Source organism: Rutidosis leptorrhynchoides, chromosome 4, assembly GCF_046630445.1.
Source record: "Rutidosis leptorrhynchoides isolate AG116_Rl617_1_P2 chromosome 4, CSIRO_AGI_Rlap_v1, whole genome shotgun sequence".
Lineage (NCBI taxonomy): Eukaryota > Viridiplantae > Streptophyta > Magnoliopsida > Asterales > Asteraceae > Rutidosis > Rutidosis leptorrhynchoides.
In genome coordinates this window covers 422452665-422471895 of record NC_092336.1, presented here as the reverse complement: position 1 = coordinate 422471895, position 19231 = coordinate 422452665, and the positions used below count along the sequence as shown (strand labels likewise).

The following is a 19231-nucleotide window of genomic DNA, read 5'->3' as shown; positions in this document are numbered from 1 at the left end:
AGGGCGTAATATGTTTAGCGCACGATTTAACGTACATGAAAAAAGAACCCAAATTACCAACTTCTCACGTTAATATTTAATGCAACTTTTTTATCACTAAAAAAATAAATAATTCCAATTAAATACATTTTTAATTTAATTATTATAATTAAATAATTAAATGTAATAATTGATTATATTATATTATATTATTATTATATTATATTATTATTATTATTATTATTATTATTATTAAATTAATAATTAGTAATATTAAATAAAATTAATTATTTTATTATTTTTTCTAAAATCGGTGCCGGTACACTATCACGCATTCAGAGTCTCATCAGATTGTGACTTCCAACTGTAAAACCCATCCAACCAAAAAAAAAAAAAAAAATCACCTCACAATCGACCCCCACAAATCGGAGCTCCAGATCTACCCTCGCATATCTCCGAAATGACGTCAGCAGCATCAGCTTCACGTCGTCTCCGTGACCTCCAATCACAACCAGGTAACAAAACTTGTGTAGACTGTTCACAAAAGAACCCTCAATGGGCTTCCGTATCATACGGAATCTTCATGTGTCTAGAATGTTCTGGAAAGCACCGTGGACTAGGTGTTCACATTTCCTTTGTCCGATCTGTTACCATGGACTCATGGTCCGAGATCCAGATCCGAAAAATGGAATCCGGTGGTAACGAAACCCTAAATAACTTTTTATTGAAATACGGAATTAGTAAAGAGACGGATATCGTTAAGAAGTATAATACGAATGCTGCGTCGGTTTATAGAGATAGAATTCAAACCCTAGCTGATGGTAAGTCGTGGCAAGATCCACCTGTTGTTAAGGAAACTTCAGTTCGAAGTTCTGGAAGTGCCGGTAACGGTAGGAAGTTGCCGCCGTCGTCGGGGACGGCGGTAAGTAGCGGCGGTTGGGATAGTGATTGGGGGAATGGTGGATTTGATGGTAATATTAGGAGGAATCAGACGGCTGGTGATTTGAGAAGTGGTGGCGTTGGGGGAAATGGCGTGGGACCGGTTAGGTCGAGATCGAGTGAGGATATGATGTATACGAGATCTCAATTGGAGGAGTCTGCGGCGGGGAAGGAAGGGTTTTTTGCGAGGAAAATGGCGGAGAACGAATCACGGCCTGAAGGATTGCCGCCATCGAAAGGCGGGAAGTATGTTGGATTTGGATCAACTCCGACTCCGGTGGCGGCGAGGAGTAATGCACAAGGGGATGTGTTGTCGTCGGTTACTCAGGTAGATTGGTTCATGATTCTAGAAGTAGTTATAATTTTGTTGAAATGTTATGTATACAGTTATATAAGTAGGCCGAATTGTCATTGAAGTTATTATAAAATCCAAAATTTGTCATATGTGTTGTATATCACTAATTTCTAAAATGATGGATGAATTTTGTCAAGAAACTGAACTATATCTGAGTCCTCAATTTGAAAAGATTGAAGTCTAAATCTCTTTTTTTATTACAAAATCTGTACTTTACACTTTTATGTTTGTCAAAATGTAAACATGTACTTACCATTTGACCAAAATTTGATTATGCTTTCTTTTTTAGGGGAGAGATATTAGTATACACACGAATGTTAGATTTTATGTTACTATTCTTGGTAATTTACTCTTGTGACTATTGTAGAATTATATAGAAATATTTCAAACTTGCTGGTATGGTTACTTTGAACATTAAGTTGGAGGTTGTAGCTTAACAGAACTAGGACAAAAGTTTCAATTAGAAGTTTTGAACGAATGATTGGTATGTTGATTGCATTTGATGTCTTCTCTCTACAGTAAAGATGCGAATCGGTGCTCTATCAAAATGAAACTTCATCGTATATTGATTTTGCTATACAAGTGCGTGCTTTATCAATTTGTTTGGTGGTTTGATTTAAGAATTAGAGTTTTTGACTATCTTGCAACTTAGTTTGAGTTCAATGCCACCATTTGCTTGATTAATCGTCAACCTACTTGGAATGATCAATGAGTCAATGACGTCTAGGAAAGTATAGCTATTTGTTTGGCACCAATTTACCACAAAAAATGAGGATCTAGTTCTCTTTTTTTAAATCTCAACCTTCATATGTTTATAACACATACATATAAACAAACTCTCTCGTGCACAGGGCTCTGAACATGGACTTTTTGGTTGCACAAACACTATTAAATGTTTAAAATGCTTGTGGTTTTTTTTTTTTTTTTTTTTTTTTTTTTGCTGTGTCTAATTGGATACTGATTTATCAAATATGTCTACAGGGACTCGGTAAGTTATCTGTTGTGGCTGCATCTGCTGCACAGTCAGCTGCTAGTGTTGTTCAAGCTGGCACGAAGGAACTCACTACAAAGGTCTTCTGTTATTCATCCTCTTGTATATAACTTTTTCCAACACCTTATGTAGCTTTTCTATCTGAAAATAACCATTTTCTCAGCCTTGTTTTGCGTTTGATAATGTCTCTTGATTGGCCTTAGTTTTATATCATCTCATCGATATGCAGTAGTGACCATGATAGTTCAGATTAACATTACATAAATGGTAAACTATGTTCACATATATACATTTCTGTGCAGGTTAGAGATGGTGGCTATGATTACAAAGTAAATGAAACCGTCAATGTTGTGACCGCAAAGACTACAGAAATCGGGCAAAAAACATGGGGACTTATGAAAGGGGTCATGGCGTTTGCTTCACAAAAAGTTGACGAGTTAGCCAAAGAAAATCCCTCTTGGTCGATTGACAGCTGGCAGAGAAATGAAACACAAGGAAATGGATCTTATCACGAGTTTCAGCAAGAACACAAAGGATTAAATTCTAACGGAACTTCGAATTCCAATCCCGTCCCATCATCTATCAGCTCATCGGGTCAAAATTTTAACTCGGTGAATTCTGGTTCTTGGGATGATTGGGATAACGATGGTAATAGGAAGCATGCATCTACCACAGGGGTGGCTGTATCCAGTAACGGGGATGACTGGGCGGGTTGGGATGATGTTAAAGATGACGGGGACGACAGTTTTTATAAGTCTGACGGTAAAACCGCAAGTCAACATGGTAAATCGGATGGAAACTGGTCTGGGGCAGGCTTTCTTTAAGGTCGGTGTATTTTTTTATTTTTTTTTTTTTCATCTTTTTTTTAAAAGAATTTGTATGGATGTAAGAGAGGTTGTGGTTCAGTAAAATGTTTATATTGTGTACAATTGTCAACAATGTGGGGTAATTGCCCAACCAAAAGGAACTAAAGTTGATTGTTTTTTTGGGTTGAAATATAACACTCTTTGTATTTGTAATGAGTAGTTTTCTCGGAACTTTGTGATTCTGGTTATGTACTTAAAACCGCTTGTTAGTCTAAATCTCCATTAGAGCTCCTTTTTTACTGGTAACTTAATGCTCTGCAAATATTACTTCAGGTTGCGTCATTATCAGCCACATTGAAGTTGAACCATTGCATTTTATGTTTGAATAAAGTTGATGAATATATTTGAGTGGCTTATAGCCTTTAGGCTTACGTATTTTATTGCACATAGCTCAAACTTAATGTTCAAGAAAAGTATACTGTTGAGCCTTATTGATGATACATCACTAGGTAGAATTTGAATTTGATTCGGAGATGCTTTTTAAAGAACGTAATTTGTTTAGTTTCCGTTGTAAGATGCGCTTAGATAATGAGGTAAAAGTGTAAAATGGTGGGTGTTACACATCAAATATAAACGAATCAAACTGAGTGCTTACTCACATCTTTTAATTGTTGCTTATGTGTTTATTGTGTCTTTAGCTAGACTTGTTCTAGTGTTCCTTGTTATGCATAGAATTCCAATGCAAAAAGGAACTTATATAGATTATTTAGTCAATAAAACCTGTCGGGTCACAATTAACACCAAGTTAATGAAAATGAGACTTAACCACATACTCGATGGTTTTCACTTCTTTATTAACTGCAACCAACTTAATGGGCAAGTTGGATCCGGGTCAAACCGGATCCATGCTCCCACATACAAAGAAAACAAAGTGCATTCGACATGTATGATCAGGATTTATATCACGGTAATAAACTTATGACACTGTTATTAGACTAAGTGTTGGTTAGACATGGCTCGACCTTGGTCTTCTTTAGCTAATTCATGTTTTTGAACCACAAGCACAGAAGATGCAACTCCATGATCATATGATGCTAGTAAGCCTCCTACAGGTCCCAACTCCTTCGAATCTTGATCATCACATGGAAGTATTCTCGCAGCCAATGTGTTCGGATATTTACCTCTGCCTACAATCACAAGCTCATACTCGGTACTCTGCCCTATCTCGAGTAATTCTTGCGTGATATTGTGAGTTGCCTTCTCCACATATTCCACCTCTCTTTCCCATCGTCTTTTGAATTCTTCTAATGACATCTCGTCCAGTTCCTGTTTAGAAAATTGTTGGATTAGTACTTCAGTTAAAGGTGGATGTGCAAAATAGGCAGGGTATGTTGTCGAAACAATTAAATTTGTATGGACAAAACGTAGGTCTATGTTTTAGCTCTTAAACTAATAAGGTTTTTCATGTTCAGTCTGACTGGGTAAGATGAGTATATACTACATATACTGAGACCCATTAAGGGTCGAAATTACCTACTCAGTTAGGAAGGTGAGATCGGGTTACCTTCTCTATATCAATATTCGGCCCTCCGATAATACAATTCTCGTTATCCGCATTCATTAGGAACCTAATTACAGTCACCTTGGTAGCAGGTTGTGCTGCCATCCTGCCACCCAATTCAACGGCTTCACGATTATCAGGACCACCTATGAACACCACACAAACCCTTTTAGGGATACTAATGATCCCACCACGATCCACCAACAACGCCATTGTGCACGGTGCGTGTGTAAGGACCCTTTGGTTGACCATTTCCCAACCCGGCCCAATATGAGCTACCTCTTCTTCGTTGTCTTCTCGTCTCCATCGTTTATAAATAGGTAAAATTACAATTGCAGCCTTCTTTTTTTCCGCCACGTGGCATATATCTTCATGCATTGTTGACAATGGTGAGATAGCAGTCGATGATCGAATTTTCACTTTGTTTTCTTTCTTTACTTTGTTTGCTTTGACTGCACTTGACTTGAAACAAGGGACTCCGTTCTTACAGGCCTGGTGCACCATCATTATGGATGATGATCTTTCGGTTAGTTCGATTAAACGTAGGATATAAAGCTTCATATTGGAGTAGGTGTTTGGAGACTGCATTGAATTAATTAGATTCATAACTGATGGTGAATTTTGTGACCCGTGGACACATGCTACGACCCGAAGCTCAGATTTTAGAGTTTGTAAATAGTGGGATGACGACTCTTTAAGTGAACGATGGTAGACAATGGATGAGATACTGCGGGCAGGTTTGTATACAGCTATCACCATTGGTGTTGTCATGAATGTAGTAACCAGCGCCATCATTACGAATATTGCAAACATCTCGTCATTGAGTACCTGTTTCAAAAGACAGTAAAAACTTGCACGCGTTTATATCTATTCGTAATTTCGCCTCATTTACTTACGAAAGTGTCAATTTGGGTTATGAACTATGAACGAGTGTAACTTAAGATAGAGTTGGAAATTCGACTCATTTCCTCATGAATGAGTCGATTCTGGTTGTAGTTTTCTGCTAAGAATAAGAAAAATAAAAAAAAGCATTTAAGAAAACGGGTCAAACTGGTCGAAAGTAATCTGAAATTAACTGTATACATAAGAACACTGGTATCATGATTCATTGTATAACTGTATATTATATCTCATATTTGGTTAACTAACTAACTATATGTGTGTAGAAAGTGTTCAGGACCAACTTGACCCGATCTATTTCAACACGGATAAAAAAAATACGTTTTATACAAAACCCATTTTGACCCGTTAGTATTCTATTGTTAAGCGAAGAGATATAATGCAAAAACCGTACCTTCTTCTCCTTGCCGATATTGAGAACAATAAGCTCAACCAAGCCTTTGGTATTCATCAATAACCCCAAAGTTAACGATTCCCTTGCCGGAATCATACACAACATCCCCATCACAAACGTCCCAAGTATCTTTCCAGTACACGCAGTCGAAATCACCACCGCTAACAGCCCCCACGCCTTCACTCCATGAATCTTATTCACGTCTGTTTTCAGCCCGCTCGAAGCAAAGTACAACGGCAACAAAAGACCACATACAAAATCTTCTATCCTTCTAATCAACCTCCCTGCAAATTCCCCTGATTTCGGTATCATTAACCCAAACACAAACGCACCAAATATCGAATGAATCCCAATTAAGTCTGTTATAAACCCTGATAACATTACGCCAGCAAGCGTCAAACATATATATCCTTCTTCTACATTTGAGCCCGAATCAGTACATTGTTGGGCTACCAAATACATCGCAGGACGAACTGCAAGTACCATAAAAACCACAAAACCCGCACCCGACGTTAAGACCCATATTGACACCAGTGGGCTCTTATGACTGTCGTCAGCAAGAGCCACCGCTAAAGCTAGTAAAACCCACGCAGCGATATCATTAAACGCTGCAGCAGCCATTGCGGTCTCTCCAACTCGAGTTGTTAATAGTTTGAGCTCGGCTAATATTCGAGCTAAAACGGGGAACGCTGTAATGGAAAGTGAAACTCCCATGAACAAAAAACATTGTGCGAAACCGACTTTATCGGCTCCAACGACGGTTTCTCGTAGCAGGAATGTGATTCCACTCCCGAATACGAATGGTAACAAGATTCCTGATGTAGCAATGCAAAATGCTCGTTTTCCGTTATGGCGAATTGAAGTGAGATCGAGTTCGAGGCCTACGAGAAAGAGAAAGAACAGAAGGCCAATACTGGCTACTGATTCGAGTATTGGTGTGCTCCAGGTTGGAAATATCCACTGCGTAAATTGTTTGTGACGGCCTAACGCCGATGGTCCTAGTAAAATCCCCCCCTGTGAACCCAGAAAGCAAATTTGGTCATGAAATGTCTACAGACCCAACATTAACTTCTTGTGTCTTCTGTATTAACAGGCACATCACACAACACACAAGACTTTCAAAACTTACATTTACAAACATCCTTATTGTTCGAACCGTTATTACCACATGGTCAATATAATCAATAGATGTAACAATTTTCATAAACCTCTCTATAAACTAGATCTATGTTTTCGTGTCTCACAAGACAAAAAAGTATAATTTATGATACTCTTTTTTTGTAATTTACCCATTAATGCCTTTTTGTATAAAAGTACAAGGACCTAAGTTGTCAATATCGAAACTTAAAAAGTATGGGGGTCAATCTGTAACATTGTATTGTACAGGGGCTATCTGGTAACTTATGTAATTTTAATGTTAATTTCTGTTAGATTCTGTTAACTTAATTAAGCACGTGTTAGTTAGTTAGCCGAGTTTAAATACATTGATGTATAGTTGTTGTAAGTGATCAGTTGAGTTAAATGAAAGTTAACCGTTTACTCTCAAATTGTGTGTGTATCAACCATTGATAAAGCTCTTTATTTCGTCATGTTAACGAGTCTCTAGCAAATGTGCAACTATGGTGTCATATATATTCGTTGAAGACACTTAAATTTGTATCCGTAAACATCCAAAGTTTAAACTACATGATACAAATGTGACAAGATCATTTGGTCAACACATACAAACCATTTTACGTAGCTAAAGTGGCCTTCACAAAAGATATCCGCGTTTGTGGCATGGGAGGCCCGGAGGGGAACAAAGTGATTGATCGCTCGGAGGCCAATTTTTTTATATATAGAGATACAATCGGAGATTTGAGAAATACGAGAATTAGTAAAACACAACTGAAATAGGGAAGGCGAAACACATTAGGCCCAAAACAACAATCAAAGGCCTAAAAAAAAGAGAAATATAGCATTCCTTTTGGCTTATTTTTTTGAATACGTTAAAAGCCCAAGGGTCTTTTTTCCACCTCGTTTTAGGTACCTGAATTCTTAAGACCGGCTCTGGTTTGTGGTAATTAATCTATCTATATTATAGGGTATAAGAACTTACAAGGATTTCGGCTATGACTTTAGGTTGTCGGAGAGGTTTGAGGAAGAACGAAAGCAATCTACTAACCGAAATAACAAGTGCAGTTTGAATTATTAACAATGGGAATGCATAACGGAGAGGGTTATCGCCTTGCCACACTCCATCTGATGACGTTTTAACTGACGTTATGTTCAACATCATGTCTTTAAGCACTTGTTTATGCTCGAGAGCACTTAAAGGTAGTAATTTAAAACACAGTTGTTGATGAGAAAGAAAAGGGAGAAATGCGAGTATATATAAACGACTTAAGAAGGAATTTCAAGGTGGGTTTTTTTTATTTGGTGGTTTATTCTATTGTTTCTTCATCTTGAATACTAAAAAATTTAAATATATAAACAGGGTCAAAATCGGGAGAACTTATTTAGTGACAAAACTCTTTTGAATTCTAAATATTTTCCCCGGTGTTCTCCCTAAATTAATTCTCGGTATAACCTATTTACACATAATATATACGAGATGACAAAAATCAATATTCACATATTAATTTTCATGGTTTCTAACAAACTTTAACCGAGTTATTTATCACTATATCAAATTAAATGTATTGTTTTTGTTGGAAGGCACCGAATTAAAGTATATAACTATTAATTTTCTTATATTAATCAACGTACTCGTTTTTTGGATTGTTTGTAATAGGCCTCTCATGTATTTGGTATCGGCTATTCTTTCTTTTTTTTTCTCTTTCTTTTTCTTTTTATTTCTTTTCATCCTATTTCATTATTTTATATATATATATATATATATATATATATATATATATATATATATATATATATATATATATATATATATATATATATATATATATTTGGTATGGATGACCACTATTATAGTTGAATATATGCATGTTGTTGGAACATGAAAGTGAAATTAACTTGGCGATTCCAGGATGCAAACTCAATGGATCTTAAAAGTAAATTTCAGTACTAATTATATTTTAATGCTAATTTAGTGATTGTTTACTTAAAAAAAAACTACAAGTTCGAAAAATATATTGAGTCCGAGTAATTAAATATAGTGGTATCCAATACATTTTAAAGAAAAAATTATAACTTAAAAACAACTATGGGGTCCTCCATGGTGTCCTATACAATTTACAGGGTATTTTCTACTGATAATTTTTAAACTAGCGGTGTCCCGTAGGCCCTGTAACTTATCCACATTATAAATATCTATACATTATATAATAAGCGCGTGATAATAATCCTACGTGTCAACTCCTAATTAATTCTTGTCACGTATCAACTCCTCCTTTATTCCTACCACATGTCAGTCTATCAATTATTTCCATATATTAATCGAATTATCAGATTTCTAATTTAATATACAGATTTCATTACCTAAAATATTATATATTATTATCATATAATATTATATTATTATTAAAATTATTTTAAATGGTCATAAATAATACTATTGTTTTAAATGATACATTAAGTTAATATAAATATTGATAATATATATATATATATATATATATATATATATATATATATATATATATATATATATATATATATATATATATATATATAATGATCATATATTAAAAACCATTTACAATAATAAAAATTATAAAATAGATATTTCTTTATAAACATTATAATATTATTTATGAATGATATTTTATATAATATAAATATTAATTTACAACAACAACAACAACAACAACAAGACTTAATTCCACCTAAGTAGGGTATGAGAGAGGTAAGATGTAGACAATCCTTCCTCTATCCTAGAATAAATAAAAGTCATTTCTCTACCCAGAGTGAAATACCCTAAGACAATCCGTTCGTTTATATAATATTCTACAAATATTATATTAACGTAATTTTTTAAATTTATGTGCAAACTGTAAATTAAACTATAATTATTAATTTACAGTTTGCACATAAATTTAAAAAATTACGTTAATATAATATTTGTAGAAAACGAATGGGTTCATTATCTTATGAGATATTTAGATATATGTCTGCCCTGCTTCGTTTGACATTTTGACATAATGGATTTAATTATACTAAAAGCATATACAATTAGAGATGTACATAAAACATTACTCTTAATAATCGGTTTTAAACAACTTTTTAGGGGCATATGTTTGGTGTTTTATCGGTTACTTGTTAGTTTAAGTTAAAATGATTTCAACGGACGGGCTCATAATTTATGCGTTAGTATTCAAAACTAGTGTTTTTGATACAAATGTTATCAGTAACAAAAGAATTTTTTTTTAGTTTTAATTGTATTATATATTTGATAAGTAATTGAGTATCAATATTAACGTTATCGATTACTAATAATTTGTACAAATGTCGTGCAACGCACGGACTCATAAAACCAAACTAGTATTTGATAAAGTATAAGTTGAAATTAGACTAGTTTCGTGGGTTTAAATAGTCTAAGTATAAAGGTCTTAGGATCTCTTTATTTATATAGTACTTCAAGACTATTTATTTTATTTTTTTCAACATTAGGATAAATATTAGCAATTAATTCAAGACTTACAATAAGAAAAATATAGCTATTTTCCTTTTAACATCCAAAGTCATTATCTTTGTCTTTAAGATAATCTGCAAGTTTTTTATAAGTCGACCTTAAATGTTTCTTTGAATTCCCCACCAAAGAGAAATCAATCGAACTTGTATATTTAAAAGAAAGCTTTAGTTGGAATAACATACCAAAATAGAAACTTTAACTGGAATGAAAAGAGTAGCAATTTTTTTATTTTTTTTTCGTTCGAGCATTAGCTTAACATAATTATATTCTCCTTTTTTTATTGATTAGGAAAATACAATGAAAAAAGGAATAAAATGATTTTAATTCCCACTTAGGAGCAACATAGAAAGGACCTGAGGATTCCATTACCTTATTTCTTTTAGAGGGATTAGACATGAGACATATGTTACTTCTTCCACCTTCATATATGCTTTTCTAAGAGAAAACTTACAAAAAAAAGTATTAATTTTATGAATGTGCGGTTTTAAAAAGCGCGATGTGAATACTTGTTCTTCTATCATAAAATAAAATAGAAGTTGTTTCTCTACCCAATGGTGGAGAACGTTTCGTCGGTAAAAAGACTGTTTCTAGAAGGACTTTCGGGATTGTAACTAATGTTTCAAAAATAAAAAAATTGATTAAAGAAAAACTAAAAAAAATAAGAAATAATTGTGCCGTTGGTCCCTCCATTTTACCCCAAAAAGCTAACAGCGTCCCTCAAGTTTTTTTTTAGCTTTCAGCGTCCCTCTATTATCACATTTTTTGATTACGCGTCCCTCCGTCAACTTTCTGTTAAAAAGGTCCGTTAAGTCATTTGTCTTGCATGTGAGGGCAAATTCATCTTTTAATATGCATCATTAAAAAATTATCATTATCTGTACAGATTCACATTTCATAATCATCTCCCATCTCCAATCACCTTCAAACTTCATCTTTTTTTTTTCTATAAAAAAATCCCCAAAATTTCCAGCACCCAATTTCACAAAATCAACTATATGATCATCTTCATCATCATCATCTAAACATCAACTATACCGAATACCTTTGGTTTACATATTCAGAACTTATCTTCATCGTTCTTCATCCTCATCTACAAGCTCAATTTAGGGGTTTTCTATTCTGAAGATTAAACTTCAAACTAAACTTAGAGTTCCTGACTGAAAACCTAATCTTCTTCAACAAACCGATTCCGTCAAATTAAGTCTAGATCTGCTGTTCTTCATTCTGTCAACAATTAGATCGTTTCAGCGGTTTTCAGATCAAATAACTTCCAGATTCGTATTCCTTATCACCCGTTTGAACTATTTGACTCTTAAAACTGAATTAAAAACATCTTTTAGTTGGTGAATTTTGATATCTAAAGTTTTTGAGCTAGAAGTTGATTTTTAAATTCGGATCATATAGTCGTTTTTAAGTTCTGAAATCGATCAAAGAGTGTTAAGCTATTAATTTTAAACATCTTTCATGTAGAAATCATCACCTAAAAATATCTAGATCTTGAGTTTAAATTTTTGTGCTCATAAACTTTGTAACTACTGTTCGTCATATCCTGAATATGAATTAGAAATCTAGTTGTTAAAAAGAAAATTAGCATTCACTAGCTAGGTTTTAAGTATTATAATTCAGTTGTGTGCTTCGGTATAAAAGTCAAGAAAATGCAAAACTTTGAATTTTTACTTTTGAGGTTAGTGGTAACTGTGAATAAATTTGTGCTTCAATTCAAATTGAGTGTTCATATAAAAGTCGACTTAAAATGTGTAGCGACCCGACCAAATCATGTTTGACGGCGCCGTCTACTTAGGTCCCGTTACGTGGTCATAAGTCTTTAAAACAACGTTTGACCTAAAGATATGTCGCATTCATTTCAAATGTAAAGATTGTTCAAAGTTTACAAGAATAGTTCCACCACAAGTTACGATACAAAGTTTTAAGTACAAATGAAACTTATGCGACACAATTTAAAAGTAGCCAAAAGACGCTCCATGTATGCATATATACTCGACATCCAATGCAAGTATCAAAATAATGAGCGGAAGCATGTATCATGTATCGTTCAAGGGCCTGAGAAAAACATAGAAATCTGTCAACGAAAACGTTGGTGAAATCATAGGTTTAAGTAAGTAAGTACAAGTGAACCACAAGATTTGCAACCATGAGATAATAGTAATACATTCCAAAAGTTTGTTTCACGAGCACCCAATTATCAATGCTTAACATTTCTTCCATAGAACCCCATCACAATAGTGTTAGAACATACACTGTTTCTCGAAAATACATTTCATTCGTAAACGGTAGCGAACCGTTTGAATGAGGGTTTGTCAAACCCATATGGCCATATAACATAAGTTCTCGCTTACACCCGGCAAGTGTAACTAATGATAATCGAATTGAGGATTTTTGTTCAAACTCGTATGTAGAATGTTTGTTTTCCTGTACTTGTGTTCACTTAGTAAAAAGAAACGTTTATGTTTTTCTCATCCCAAATATAAGTGCAAAAGAGTAAAAGTGGGACTATGATCTCACCTTGAGTGCACGTACGAAAAGTACTTCACAAAATAACGTGTGCGAAGGATAGTGCTAGTCTTGACCTAAACAAATAGGTCGTATCAATAACGGTAAACACGATAGGTCAAAGATGTTCAATTAGTCCTATGGCTCGTTACGACTCGATTATGTAGCATGTGAAATCAAATTGTCAAGTTTCATGCAAGGTACAAGTATATAAACAAGTTAGGAAGGTTGCATAATCATTTGGTTAAGTTTGACAAAAAGTCAAACTTTGGTCGGTCAAAGTCAACGAAAAAGTCAACAAGTTCGGGTCGGGTCCCGAACTATTTTTCTGAGGTTTTTAATCATGTATGAGCATGTTAGGACAAGTTACATGTGAATCGGAGGTGCGTAGCATAGCAAACATTATTCGAAAATTGACAAAGTTGGACAGACCACTTTGGCGCGCCGCGCGGGTATATGGCGCGCCGCGCCATTACCTGTGCAGAGAATTCTGGCAGTTTTTAAGTTTTATGCACGAATCTAACTTCAAACAATCACCATTTATGATCCGCAAACAATCAAGACAAGTATCTTATACCGTTGGGAAGGTAATTTGACGAGGAAAACAACTAAACACATTTCATCAATCAATCTACCTAATACAACAACCAAAACCGCATCTAATGCTTAACATTAACCGCATACAAGTTCATAAATGCAATTCAATGATTCGGGCAACCAATTTACATGAATGATATGCCGTTTCGAAGGTAATCAAGCATACAATTCAACTAAACACTTACCAATAATAATCCATGGCATTCAATGCATCAAAAGTCCATTTCAAGTTCATCAACCCTAACCCAAATTCACCAAAATCATAAATCAAGTTCATGAACTTTTCTAAAGCAACCTACACATCAAATTGAAGCTAGTGATACTAGGAACACAATTAGAACATGAACTTTTAACATCTAACAACATATGATCATCCAAAATTTAAGAACAACACACCAAAATTCAAGTTCATGCTAGTTACACTAAAACAACGAGATCGAGCATATAAATTACACACACGACATCACAATGAGCCATAGACACTAACTAACACCATTTCAAGTCAAAAACACGAATTTAGAGAAATCTAGAGTTTTAGAAATGTTACCCAAACGAGATGAAGTTGGTACCAAAATGAAGAGGATGAAGAGAGGATTACGAATATGTAATTTATTTTGTTGTAAGCCTCCTAGATCGGATTTAGATGATGATTGAATGAATTTGGTAATGGTGTGTGTGTTCTTGCTAGAGAGAAAGAAAGAGAGATGGAGATGATAATGAATGGGTGAAAGGGGTTTGACCCTTTGACCTAGTCAAGGGTTTGATCCCTTGTCAAGTTTAGTCCCTCAACTTTCGTTCGGGTGCGTGAATTACCTAAACGAGATAATTTAAAACGCGTATCAACGGGAGATGTTATAAACATATAACGGACTTTATATTAGTATAACGGAAAAGTAAATGGAAAAAGGCGGGATGTTACATTACCTACTCCTTAAAAGAAATTTCGTCCTGAAATTTAAGTAGGCGTAGTAGTCGTTGTTTCTTCCTCGAAATCTTGCGTTTCCGAATTCACGAATAGATGAGGATACTTCCTTTGCATTTGATCTTGTCTTTCCCAAGTAAACTCAGGTCCCCTTTTGGCGTTCCAACGGACTTTAACAATCGGGATTCGGCTTTGTTTCAATGTCTTGACGGAGGTGTCCACAATTTCAACCGGTTCCTCCACAAAATGAAGTTTGTCATCAATAGTAAATTCCTCGAGAGGGATGACGATATCGGGTTCGGCAAGACACTTTTTCAAGTTAGATACATGGAAGGTAGGATGAACGGAGTTCAATTGAGGCGGAAGATCTAAACGATAAGCAACAGTTCCAATACGCTCCAAGATTTCGAAAGGACCGATATACCGCGGATTTAGCTTCCCGCGTTTCCCAAAACGGATTACACCTTTCCAAGGTGCGACTTTTAACATTACTCGGTCACCGACTTGAAATTCAAGGTCGTTGCGTCTTTTGTCGGTATAGCACTTTTGACGACTTCGGGCCGTCCTAAGCCTATCTCGGATTTGAACGATTTTCTCGGTGGTTTCGTGAATGAGTTCGGGTCCGGTGATTTGCATGTCGCCTACCTCGGCCCAACAAAGAGGTGAACGACATTTTCGGCCATATAGCGCTTCAAAAGGTGCGGCCTCTATACTCGCGTGATAACTATTGTTGTAAGAGAACTCGGCGAGAGGTAAGTGCTTGTCCCAAGCTTTTCCGAAATCAACCACGCAAGCTCGTAACATGTCCTCTAAGGTTTGAATTGTACGTTCGCTTTGTCCATCGGTTTGAGGATGATATGCGGTGCTCATGTCTAAACGTGTTCCCAACGCTTCTTGCAATGTACGCCAAAATCTAGAAACAAAACGGCCATCTCGGTCGGAGATAATCGATAAAGGTACACCGTGTCGGGCTACGATCTCCTTAAGGTAAAGTTGTGCAAGTTTCTCCATTTTGTCCGTTTCTTTCATGGCAAGGAAGTGTGCGGATTTGGTGAGACGGTCAACAATAACCCAAATGGTATCATAACCGCCCGTCGTTTTTGGTAGCTTGGTGATAAAATCCATCGTTATCCTTTCCCACTTCCATTGCGGGATCTCGGGTTGTTGAAGTAGTCCGGACGGTCTTTGGTGTTCGGCTTTGACTTTGGAACATGTCAAACACTTGGAAACATAAGTAGCTACGTCCCTTTTGATGTTCGGCCACCAATATAGTTGTTTAAGGTCGTGGTACATCTTATTGGCACTGGGGTGAATCGAGTATCGTGACTTATGGGCTTCATCTAAAATAAGGCTTCGTAGGTCCCCATAACTAGGCACCCAAATCCTTCCGGCGTAATATCGGAGTCCGGTCTCCCTAATTTCGAATCGAGAGACGAGAATGTTCAAGAGCTCGTGTGAAAGGTTTTCATCCTTGAGATCCTCATCTTGGGCTACCCGAATTTGGCTATTAAGGTTTGTGTGGATGGTGATGTTTAAGGCTCGGACACGAAGAGGCACCGCTCTTTCTTTTCGACTTAAGGCATCGGCTACTACATTTGCCTTCCCGGGATGGTAACGAAGCTCGCAATCATAATCGTTTAAGGTTTCAACCCACCTTCGTTGTCTCATGTTTAGTTGCTTTTGATCGAAAATGTGTTGGAGACTTTTGTGGTCGGTAAAGATAGTACTCTTGGTTCCATAAAGATAGTGTCTCCACATTTTAAGTGCAAAGACAACGGCTCCGAGTTCGAGATCATGAGTCGTGTAATTCCGTTCATGAATTTTTAGTTGTCGAGAAGCATAAGCAATGACTTTCGTTCGTTGCATCAATACACACCCAAAACCATGTTTCGAGGCATCGCAATATACAACAAAGTCATCATTGCCTTCGGGAAGTGACAAGATAGGAGCGGTGGTTAGGTTCGTTTTCAAGATTTGGAATGCGGATTCATGTTCGGTTGCCCAAACGAATTTTCTTCCCTTATGAGTTAACATGGTTAGAGGACGAGCAACCAAAGAGAAGTTTTCGATGAATCTACGATAGTACCCGGCGAGACCCAAGAATTGACGAATGTGAGTAGGAGTAGTAGGAGTCTCCCATTTACTAATGGCTTCGATTTTCGTGGAATCGACTTTAATACCTTGATCACTTACAACATGACCAAGAAATTGAACTTCCTTTAACCAAAATTCACACTTGGAGAATTTGGCATAAAGTCGTTCTTGTCTCAAGAGTTCAAGCACAAGTCGGAGATGTTGTTCGTGCTCTTCTTCATTTTTAGAATAGATCAATATGTCATCGATGAACACAATAACAAATTTATCGAGATACGGTTTGCTCACGCGGTTCATAAGATCCATGAACACCGCCGGTGCGTTAGTGAGACCAAATGGCATGACAAGGAATTCATAACTACCATAACGAGTTCGGAAAGCGGTTTTGGAGACATCTTCCCCCTTAACCCTCAATTGATGATAACCCGAGCGGAGATCGATTTTCGAATATACACAAGACCCTTGTAGTTGATCAAAGAGGTCATCGATGCGAGGAAGAGGATATCGGTTCTTAACCGTCAATTTGTTTAGTTCACGATAGTCAATGCACATTTGTAGGGATCCGTCTTTCTTTTTAACAAACAAAATCGGAGCCCCCCATGGTGAATGGCTAGGTTGGATAAAACCACGATCAAGTAGTTCTTGGATTTGACTTTGCAATTCTTGCATTTCGGATGGAGCGAGTCTATATGGTGCACGTGCTACGGGTGCGGCTCCCGGAATAAGATCGATTTGGAATTCAACCGGTCGATGAGGTGGAAGACCCGGCAATTCGTCGGGAAATACATCGGAAAAGTCACTAACAATTGGCACATCATCGATATGCTTCTCTTCGGACTCGACTTTCTTAACGTGGGCAAGGATCGCAAAACAACCCTTACGGAGTAGTTTTCTAACTTTAAGGCACGAAACGAGGTTGAGTCTGGTGCAACTCTTATCGCCATAAACAATCAAAGGTTCACCATTCTCGATAGGAATTCGGATTGCGTTAAGATCACAAAGGATGTGAGATTTCGTTTTGACTAACCAATTCATACCGATTATTACATCAAAGCTTCCTAGTTCCATGGGTATCAAGTCAATTTCAAATTCCTTACTCAAAATGTTTAACGTACACCCCCGGTAATATGTGTCGGCACTTAATAGTTTCCCGTTAGCCACTTCAATGGTATAAGTGGTATCTAATGGAAGAGGTGGAGTGCTTAAAGAATGAGTCAAAGTCTTGGATACAAAGCATTTATCGGCACCCGAATCGAATAAGCAAGAGACAAAAGAATTGTTGAGAAGAAACGTACCCGTGACTAATTCATTATCATCTCGGGCTTCCTCGGTGTTGATGTTGAAAGCTCGGCCGCGCGTATTGGTGTTATCTTTCCTCTTCGGGCATGCATTTCTATAATAGCCCGTTTGGCCACATTCATAACAAGTGCCCGTCTTTGGTGCATTGGGCCACTTTCGAGCGACGGGAGTGGCACTTTTACAATCGTTGGCCTTATGACCAACTCCTTGGCACCGGTGGCAAATTAACTTACTACATTCGCCAAAGTGATGTTTGTTGCATTTGTTGCAAAGAGGTAGGTTCCCGGCATAACCCTTCTTGCCGTCGGAGGTGTAAGGCTTCTTAGCAAAGTTGTTGTTGTTTGATTGGGAGGGTTCCCACTTTCTTTTGTTGCCGCCCAATTTATCCTCGGCCTTAGGTGCCGGAACAGCGATTTCGTCAACCGTTTCTATCAATTTGCGGGCCATGTTCAAAGCTTCTTGATGATTAGTGGGTTTGGATGACATTACTCCGTGTTTGATACTCTTTGGAAGACCATCCATGTAAAGTTCAACCCTTAAAGCCTCGGGGTTCACAAGATTTGGGCACATCAAGGCTAGTTCGGAAAATCGTTGATTGTAAGCCTTGAGATCATTTCCGATCGCCTTTAAAGTTCTTAGCTCTTGTTCGAGCCTTCGGGTTTCTTCACGAGGGAAATATTCGACAATCATCTTTTCCCTCAAGTCGGCCCAAGAGAGGGCGTGAGCTTCATCGGTACCCACCGATTGTACATAAGTATTCCACCATGTAAGAGCGACACCGGCGAAGGTGTGAGTGGAGTATTTGACCTTGTCTTGGTCCCGACAACCGCTTATGCTAAAGACGGCTTCCGTTTGCTCAAACCATCGGGTGAGCACGACCGGTCCCCCGGTTCCATCGAAAGTGTGAGGTTTGCACCCCATGAAAGCTTTATAGGAGCATCCCTCGTTTGAGTTACCGGCTCCATTGTTGTTGTTGTTGTGGTTGTTGTTATTATTGTTGTTGTTGGATGTGTGACCGGCCATGGCCGCATCTACGGCGGTAGCTATCATCCGTTCGAGAGCTTGTTCGGGAGTTTCATTGCGGCGTACACGACGAGGAGCCATTGTTCCTTCAAGACACAAGAATATCAATGATTAGTATTCTCAATAATACTAACCATGATATAGAATAAAGATAAAGAGAAGTTTTTCCTCGACTCGCCTTAAATTCTTTATGCCATAATGTCGGAACGTTCATATGAGTCACCGTAATA

The 19231-nt window shown here is 36.8% G+C and overlaps 2 protein-coding genes across 2 annotated transcripts; one reads left to right on the top strand and one right to left on the bottom strand.

The window, feature by feature from the left end:
- Nucleotides 1-376: 376 nt before the first annotated feature.
- LOC139844230 (probable ADP-ribosylation factor GTPase-activating protein AGD6) lies at nt 377-3115 on the top strand. Its single transcript, XM_071834452.1, has 3 exons — nt 377-1246; nt 2255-2344; nt 2567-3115. Exons 1-3 carry the CDS (start codon nt 440-442, stop codon nt 3086-3088), a joined length of 1419 nt encoding a protein of 472 aa, XP_071690553.1. The 5' UTR covers nt 377-439; the 3' UTR covers nt 3089-3115.
- A 945-nt stretch (nt 3116-4060) lies between these two features.
- Nucleotides 4061-8203, bottom strand: LOC139844229 (cation/H(+) antiporter 20-like). The gene is made up of 4 exons (XM_071834451.1): nt 8024-8203; nt 5926-6939; nt 4635-5459; nt 4061-4396 (listed from the first exon to the last, which is right to left on the bottom strand). The coding sequence occupies exons 1-4, from the start codon at nt 8201-8203 to the stop codon at nt 4061-4063; spliced, it is 2355 nt and encodes a 784-aa protein (XP_071690552.1).
- Nucleotides 8204-19231: the final 11028 nt, after the last annotated feature.

What these genes read in the sequence shown, in the direction of transcription:
- LOC139844229 (XM_071834451.1), bottom strand. Translation starts at nt 8,203, where the DNA reads ATGATGTTGAACATAACGTCAGTTAAAACGTCATCAGATGGAGTGTGG. An exon ending in AAGTCATAGCCGAAATCCTT is followed by an intron (nt 6,940 to 8,023) that starts GTAAGTTCTTAT and finishes CTGGGTTCACAG; the next exon opens with GGGGGGATTTTACTAGGACC. An exon ending in ATATCGGCAAGGAGAAGAAG is followed by an intron (nt 5,460 to 5,925) that starts GTACGGTTTTTG and finishes CTTTTGAAACAG; the next exon opens with GTACTCAATGACGAGATGTT.
- LOC139844230 (XM_071834452.1), top strand. Translation starts at nt 440, where the DNA reads ATGACGTCAGCAGCATCAGCTTCACGTCGTCTCCGTGACCTCCAATCA. An exon ending in TGTTGTCGTCGGTTACTCAG is followed by an intron (nt 1,247 to 2,254) that starts GTAGATTGGTTC and finishes ATATGTCTACAG; the next exon opens with GGACTCGGTAAGTTATCTGT. An exon ending in CGAAGGAACTCACTACAAAG is followed by an intron (nt 2,345 to 2,566) that starts GTCTTCTGTTAT and finishes ATTTCTGTGCAG; the next exon opens with GTTAGAGATGGTGGCTATGA.